General features: G+C 40.3%; 1 protein-coding gene across 1 annotated transcript in view; it reads right to left on the bottom strand.

Moving 5' to 3' along the window:
* Positions 1-350: 350 nt before the first annotated feature.
* LOC129769233 (uncharacterized) overlaps positions 351-8,884 on the bottom strand; it is a 58,073-nt gene continuing 49,539 nt past the window's right edge. Inside the window, exons 3-4 of the mRNA XM_055771344.1 lie at positions 1,389-1,565; positions 351-1,330 (exon numbers count right to left, since the gene is read on the bottom strand). Of these exons, the coding sequence (XP_055627319.1) occupies positions 533-1,330; positions 1,389-1,565 (975 nt within the window). The 3' untranslated portion in view covers positions 351-532. The remainder of the gene's footprint in view (positions 1,331-1,388; positions 1,566-8,884) is intronic.

The raw sequence follows: 8,884 nt of genomic DNA, 5'->3' as shown, positions 1-8,884 counted from the left end.
GGGCTCGGGTTACCCATGAAAAGGACACGTGTTTGATTGATGGCGCATAGTCCGGAGCGGTGATCGTGATTTAGGGGGAGGTAAAAGTTCGGTTGAACGACACAGTCGTCGATTAAATTCGACACTAATCAGCTCGAGCGGAATTTCGAGGTCACTGCCAGGGGCATACAGATCTTAATACATATGAGCATTGGCAACGAGTGGGTGTATTGAATTGAATGATTCATGTTTTGCATGTGCGGTATATTTTGGGATCAGGTTGTTCGGATTCAGTCCATATTCATGTGCAATGTGAAATACTCGTTACTGAGAAACATGTTTATTTAATCAATTATTTTCTATATCTAAATGCGATTTGCTTATACCCTAAACTATAAACTAAGTAGTACGATCACTTCAACAAATAACACGTGATGCATAAATAACGAGAACATTTCTCACGTACAGATTTTTCTTAACCTACGTGCCGTAGTTCAGGAAGAATTACCATTCTATCCAATATTGCACAATACGATGGGATACCCGTCAAAAATTACGAGTATTTGTTGGCATAAACAGGAACCCGTTGATGCGTTTGTTGTTTGAGTAACGTTTGAACTATTTTTTCGGAAGCAGCCGTTTGTGCTGAGCTAGAGAACAATACGGGGCCAGTTTTTGCCTGGCGTTTGCCAAGCACCACCGGAGGCTGGAAATAGCTGGAATAATCTGGCCGAGGAGGGCCACCGCGGGCCTTCAGCTGATACACCTTTGGCGTTGAAAAGTGTTTCAATCCGGGTGTGGTGAAAGGCTTTAGTAGATTCTTTTTCGGTTGGTTCGATTGACGAATGCCGATGAACTTGGCCTTCTGGAGAGTCACTGGGTGTGACACTTGATTGTTATACTGGGCGAATGGTTGATAGATCACATCCTTCTTGTAGTATGGACTCAAATCTGCTTCTCCCAGTGTAGAGAAATCAACCGAAGGCGATATGGGTTTGAGTTTCGAAAGGTCTGGAGCTCTCACTTCCTCGATGCGGACGCTCGGCTGGAAATGGTCGTTTGAATAATCGGCCTCATGCTTATAGTACTCCTCTTTGTCATCATACGCCGATTGATAGCCCTTTTCGTAATCAACGTGTGGCTTCAACTCAAGCAGTGTTGGAGTTGCTCTTTTCTTTTCACTGATCTCAGCAATGGGTCTCTCGTGGTGCGGAACGTCAGAGCTCAGAATGATGTGGTCCTGATTTTTGCTGAAGTGATTGATTTTGGACTGCGAGTGATGTTCATCGTACCGATAGTGATCGTCCTCATCCGCGACGGGGTGAGCGTTTGGACCATGCGTTTTGACCACCTGTCGTAAATTACGTTGTGTTGAGATAATCGAAACAAAATTAATTATTTAAACTTACCGCATTGAATCCCGTTTTCGAATCAGCTGTGTAATCAACTTCCCTGATCGAACCGTCCGGCTCCACTACGCTGTAGTGGCCTTTCACGACGCCATCATCACGGGTCTCCCACTGTGATTTCACATCACCGCTATGTAAATCCTTCACGCCATAGCTGAAGGAGTACGAGGGATGTGCCTGGAAGTGAATAATTTGTGGATAATTAACTAAAAATTCAAAAAATTACCAAAACGGCGGCCATTGTCGTTGAAAATGATTTATTTTTCATGAAAAATTGCTGTTTAGAAGCTCATAAAAAATCGAAACAATGAGATATCGAAAAACGGCTATGTAACGCTTTGAATAATTCGTTTTTACATGCTGCTAACAAATTTGAGCCAAATCGGTCGAGTAGATCTGGAGATATCGATACCAGTAGTTGAAAAAAACACGATTTCGAGAAAAACGCGTTTAAAAATTCATACAGCAATACTATATCCGTTGAGGTGACTTCATACTTTTGGCTGTAACTTTCCAACGAAATCAAATATCGAAAAATCCTTTTAACCCATTAGTGCCCAGCGTATGAAATTCAATACGCAAAAATGCCCGTTTTAGAAAAACCGCTTTTGATGAAACTAAAGTGATAAGCGCGTTTTAAATGAATGAATAAAAGATGTCTAGGGCTAGTTTGATACTAGTCTACGTTCCTACATCCAAAATTGAATTTTTGCTCATGTTTTGTCAGAAAAGAAATGGGATCGGATTGAACTTCTCAATTTACAAGCAATCACCCTGTTTAAACCTCCATTTAGTCCGGCAGCAGAAAAGAAAAGGGATTGGGAGAGAAGAGTTTAGTGTTTAGACAAGCGAGCGAACCAGCAAGACTATTTGAGGAGTGGGCACCGGCTCATAAGCTACCGTTCAGTTCGGTGGCAGAATAGAAATGGGATTGGATTGGACTTCTCAATTTCCAAGTAAGCACCGTGTTTTAAGCCTCCGTTCAGTCCGGCAGCAGAAAAATAATGGGATTGGGAGAGAAAGGCTTATTGTTTAGGCAAGCGAGAATAATGGGATTGGGAGAGACGAGTTTATTGTCTAGGCAAGCGAGTGTGCCCGCAAGACGAATGGGCACCGGCTTATAAGCTACCGTTCAGTCCGGTGACAGAAAAGAAATGGGATTGGCTTGGATTTATCAATTTCCGAGTGGGCACCATCTTTTAAGCCTCCGTTCAGTCCGGCAGCAGAAAAGTAATGGGATTGGGAGAGAACGGCTTATTGCATGGGCAAGCGAGCGAACCAACAAGACTATTTGACGAGTCAATTTCCGAGTGGGCACCATCTTTTAAGCCTCCGTTCTGTCTGGCAGCAGAAAAGTATTGGGATTGGGAGAGAAGAGGCAAGCGTGCGAGCCAACAAGACTATTTGACGAGTGGGCATCGGCTTATAAGCTACCGTTCAGTTCGGTGACAAAAAAATGGGATTGGATTGGACTCCTCAATTTCCGAGTGGGCACCATCTTTTAAGCCTCAGTGCAGTCCGGCAGAAAAGTAATGGGATTGGGAGAGAAGAGTTTATTGTTTAGGTAAGCGAATAAGCCCGCAAGACTATTTGACGAGTGGGCACCGGCTTATAAGCTACCGTTCAGTCCGGCAGCAGAAAAGTGATGGGATTGGGAGAGAAAGGCTTATTGTTTAGGCAAGCGAGCGAACCAACAAGACTATTTGACGAGTGGGTACCGGCTTAATAGACACCAATCAGTCCGGTGGCACAAAAGAAATGGGATTGGATTGGATTTACCAATTAACGAGTTAGTACCGTCTTTTAAGCCTCCGTTCAGTCCGGTAGCAGAAAAGAAATGGAATTGGGAGAGAAGAGCATAGTAGTGTTCAAGCGAGCGACTAATAAGACACCGCTCAGTCAGGTGGCAGAAAAGTAATGGGATTGGGAGAGAAGAGCTTATTGTTTAGGCAAACGAGCGAACCAACAAGACTATTTGACGAGTTGGCACCGGCTTATAAGACACCGTTCAGTCCGGTGGCAGAAAAGTAATGGGATTGGGAGAGAAGATCTTATTGTTTAGGCAAGCGAGCAAGCCAACGAGACTATTTGACGAGTGGGCGACGGCTTATAAGACACCGTTCAGTCCGGTGGCAGTGGGGTTTTGGGAAAACCCATATTATAGAAGTTATAATTTAGAAATTAGAATTTAGAATTAGAATTTAGAAATTATATATTAATTAATATGGGATTTTGAGGAAATATGTACATAATCCGCCATTTTTCCGCCATCTTGAATTTTCATGATCATGGAATATGCAGTTTTATAATAACTCAAGAGATAAAAATGTGTTTCAAATTTCAGATCAACCGGTCAACAGGAGGGGGTTAAATTTCTATTAATGTGGTACAGCGCTACAGACAAAATTACTAATTTACAAAGTCACAAACATACAAACGGGCCAAGCTAGATAAAACCGTTTAATAAATAAGCGCAAATCATAATTATATTACGTTTATCGAGAGAAAATTCGTTTTTTTCATCATTCGATTATACGGAGGATTCGATTATCCGAAGTGAAAAAAAAATCAATACTCCGGATACTTACAATACTTACGCTTGCGACAGCTTACCCACTATGTAAGGGTGGAGTTTACTTCGCGGCCAGCGAGCCACCAAAACTATTCTGTAAAATCGTGTACACCAGTGGTCAGGTAATGTAAAAGCCATGACTAAAACAAAAGAGTAAGCGCTTACCACTCACTGACAAATTTCGGTAAGGCTTAAAGAATAACTATGGCACTCGCTTTCGCGGTTAATCCACGGAGCAATATAATGAACTATGTAGTACTACGTCTCTCCGGTTATGTTTCCGACATCACCCACCCGTCTTTTTCTCTCTATGAGGCTTGTTCGGGACATAATCTCAACGCATAAGTTTTGTACAACGAAAATCTTCGAAAAAAATTTCCACATGAAAAAAAAAACCATTAAAAAATGATCTAATTCTCCCATCTGCGTTTGTCATGTCATTAGGCTGTTTATCAATAGAAGATGTAGTCAACTGACATAATAACCTGATTGTACTGTGTATGACCGTCGAGGAATCTTGGTTGCAGAGAATTCTATCCATTTGTAAAGATTTTCGACATGCTTTTATTTTATTTACAATTATTTTGTATTTTTCAAAAATAAAAATGCATCCCTGTAATGGCCACACAAGAACGGCCATACCAAACCGAATAAATCAGCGCTGTAACTCATTGCACCCGCCGCTCGGTAGCAATGTTAGTGATTGACAATTGACACACATTTATCACACATCGTTTCTCCGCCATGCGCACGAGATATGCCAATTATAGCTGATGAAAGAAAGATTTTCATATGCGGCCCGTCGTGAGCAACAATGTTGCTTCCCGACCTCCAGGTTTCACTTTGATCCGTGGCTTGTAGTGTATACCTAATAAGAGGTTTATGGTAATACGATATTGGCTGAAGTGCGTTGAAAATGAAGTTAATAAAATTTTCATATCTTATTAGCATGTGCCGAGATTGGTACTGGGTCGGTAAAGCGTTAGGGTGCAAGTATGGTATCGCTGCTAGTGCCATACCTCGAAGTCCAGTTGGACAACCCGAGTTCAACGCAGAAAAAAATCGCGTTGGGAAAGGGAAAGCTACATCGGTGTACATTTTTCTTCATTACGGCTGTGCATAATTCGAAGTGACGTTGAGTGATGCCGGTCGCAATTAAGAGAAAAAAGCAATCTGATTCAAAACTTCTTCTTCGGAGGTCGAAGGAGATGTTAGAACCCAGGTCATGCTGGGCTCTCGTGCAAGGATCGTTGTGTACAGTGAACGGTTTGTAGCATAATTATATTGCTAGTTTGAGAAATTCATTTACTGTTTTTGACGTGGGACTACGGCTAACCGGAGTATATGGGGGGTAAAATGAAAACCCAAACACAGAACATGCATGAAAAAATGAAAGATTCCGAATGCTTATAACTCGAACATTTCTTACCGGATCGGAAAGATGTTTGCATCACTTGATAGGGAATATTTCTACGCTTCTATCGCAATTAATAAAATGTTGTTTTTCATCAGATAAACAATTGAATAACTGTAAAATGTTGAGCGTTATCTAAACGCCCTAACTGCCTCGTTTTGATTGGCCCGATTTACGGATTCCCCAGCACAGCCATCAAAACCAAGCAGTCTTGGAGAAATCGGCATTGCAAATATATGAAAGTATGGGGACGTTTGTTCTCACCGAAATGCAAATACATGAAAGTCGGGGATGTTTTTGTTCCGACTAAAATGTGGTCCCCTAAAACAGACTTTAAATCCAAGGAGCGTGGGGAAATTGCCATTGCAAATACATGTAAGTCGGGGGCATTTTTGTTCCGACTGAAATGTGTTTTATTTATTTATTTATTTATGTTTACAAATGTTAACAGGCCTAACGTTTGCCTTAATCAACATAAAACTACTGCTATTACTACAACTACTATTATTTCTACTACGAGCTACATCTAACTATTACACAAGTGTCACAGAATAGAGCGTTTTAAGGGACGCACGAGACAGATGGAAGTCGAAACATGGACTACATCGATTAAACACACGACACATACTTGTTACAGGTTCGTTATAACCGTAATTGGTTCGTGCAGGTGGTATGTGTAAAAAGCTGTGTGAGCGTACTACACGATGATGAATATTTAAATTAATCAACCGATGGAGTTCAGGGTAGTCTATATTTGAAGAAATAAGGTCGGCAGTAAATAATGCCTTGGTTACCTTTCTTCTTGAAGCTAATAATTGTAAATCAATGAGCCGGCAACGATCTTCATACCTAGGAAGATTCAATGGGTCATTCCACGGCAATTTTCGAAGGGCAAAACGAACGAATTTCCGTTGAATCGACTCAATTCGCTGGATACTATTTTTGTAGTACGGAGACCATACTATACAGGCATATTCGAGGATCGAACGAATCAATGCGCAATACAGAGCCTTCATGCAATGTACATCTTCGAAATGTTTTGTTGCCCGAAAAATATAACCAAGAGTTTTAGACGCCTTAGAGGTGATGTATGATATGTGATCTCGAAAGGTTAACTTGGAATCTAACATGATCTCAAGGTCTTTGATTTGCATCACACAGACTTCAAAACCAAGGTGTCTGAGTCTGATGTGGCTGGATTAGATGACGTTTGATTATTCTTCCGTTCACATATTTTGTCTTAGGTATCATACCAAACGTAAAAGGGATGTCATTAAATTTACTTTTAACGAAGAACATAATCTATCACAATGCATGAATTGACCTTACATGGCATTATACAATATTTTTACTCACAAAGCTAATATATTGAATTCAATTGAATCCGGAAATTGTCTCATTCAATTAAAAGTTTAATCAATACAAGCAAATGATTGCTAAGCTAAGGTAGTCCCACGTCAACCTTGCGATTATATCATAGATATAACCCACTCATTTTTTTTCTCATAAATATTAGGTTGGGGAAAAAGTTATCCATTACTGGGTCAGCTAGTAACGGATGGCAAACGTTGTGGATAGCCATTCAACAAGCATCAAACACGCGTCTAACAGATGCACACAGTTGCAGCGATAAAAATGAAACATCGCGAGAATGACCGTTTATGATGATAAATCGTTTGTCGACTCTCGGTCAAAACCGTCAGCAAAGCTAGGAGCTTGTTGCATCAGAAAAGAACCGATGCGCACGAGAGCAAATACGAATGGCAACTAAAAATATCGGAGGTGTGCTATTCACATGTACAGGAAATGAACAAGTTCTAAGTTTCGCACAACGAAAACAAGCAACATTCGCAAAGCCAAACACAGATGGCTGGGAGCGACCTATAATCATTTGCATTTTTCTCTTTTTTCGCCTGCTTTGCCATGACTCGGATGGTTATGTTAATCGCAATGCCAGATGCACTTCAAGTGAAATTTTCGCTCGCGTTCACAGCTCGACGGGAAACATAAAACACAAAACGAGCAGAATAAGTGACCTTTGTTGTGTCGGGCACAGAAAGGTTCTGAAAATTTTCCCCAGAGAAGATGCAATACTTATACGGTAGCGACCGCTTACTTACTATGCAAGGGTAGAGTTTACTTCGCGAATATTCTCTTTTCGCTATCCCTTTTGGTTGTTTCTATTCTAGCGGCTGCATAAGCTGCCCGTTTTTGACAGCTCTGTTCGGGCAAGCACACAAATGGGCAGACCAAATGTATGGGGAAATGGGAATGTTTCCAATTTTCATCAATTTACACCATATACAGACTATGGGATTGTAATGTATAGCATATCAAACCAATCTTAGAAAAAATCTTTTCAATTCGATTGGTATGCAAACCGTTAGAATTCGGTCGCAGCAAAAATAGTTTGACGACCATGAGTGCAGCACTGCAGACGCGAAATATTCCAAAGTTTCAAACGTGTGCGCTACAGCATACGTTTTACGTTAAAACTAATTTGTTTTTCGTTTCCTACTGGCCTGAATACATAGTAGGACACTTCGATCCCATAGTTTGGCGTCACTGCTTGTAATGTAATCATACCAATCTACGAATCTACCAATTACAATTTATCACTGCCCGAAATGCTTCGAAAAATTTTTATGCCTGGATTATTTCAATAGAAGACATTTTACGAGTTTAAAATAATGTTATAAAAAAGGTAAATTCGAGAAAAAAAATTCTTTTATAATGATTTTTATCGATGTTTTACTCGTTTACCTTGATTTGGGGCCGGGTAGTTTTTACCCTTATGTGGCAGATGGGGATGAAATTTTGTGCTAGATGGGTTTCTGGCACCATCTAGCATAAAAATCATCCAGGTTTTTACGAACTTTTCGGCCAAAACACCTATTTCCGTCAAAGTGTTAATGTTAACTTTATTTCATAAAAACGTGACCTGTTTTCTGATTTGACACCCTTAATGTACGACGTAGTCCTACGTAAAAAAAAAAATGCAAACCATTCCTTTTCTTGATTCAATACATTTCATTACACAAATGTATAACTGCTGGGTTCATAAATTGGGAAATCAAAGATACGCCAGACAACTTCTTCGGAACTTCAAATGTATCAGCCAATTTGGTAGCACATTATTTCGTTGTTGTCATTCAATCGAGGTGTATTCACAATCGGTATTCACACAGTCATATATTGCAAATGTATTTACTGTAGTGACTCGCCAGAAACTCCGGAGCTGTATTGGGATGTTTTAATGCATCCGTTATATAGTCCGGCACCAAGCGATTAACATATTTTTCTTACATTGAAAAAGTTTCTAAGTTTAACTTCCTGATTTAATTCAATTTATGTTTATTCGCCAACAGGCTCGGAGCCCCAACGGTTGTCTTAGTAATTACTCGAAGTTGTTTTGATATTCAGAAGACATAGTTCTAACATAACTATTTTTCTATGAATCTCCTTGCATTTCCGCCTACACTTTATCCATAATATGAGATCATCATCAGA

The sequence above is a fragment of the Toxorhynchites rutilus genome, chromosome 2, assembly GCF_029784135.1.
Source record: "Toxorhynchites rutilus septentrionalis strain SRP chromosome 2, ASM2978413v1, whole genome shotgun sequence".
Taxonomy (NCBI): Eukaryota; Metazoa; Arthropoda; class Insecta; order Diptera; family Culicidae; genus Toxorhynchites; species Toxorhynchites rutilus.
The sequence above is the reverse complement of the archived record's forward strand: the minus strand, read 5'-3'. Positions and strand labels throughout refer to the sequence as shown.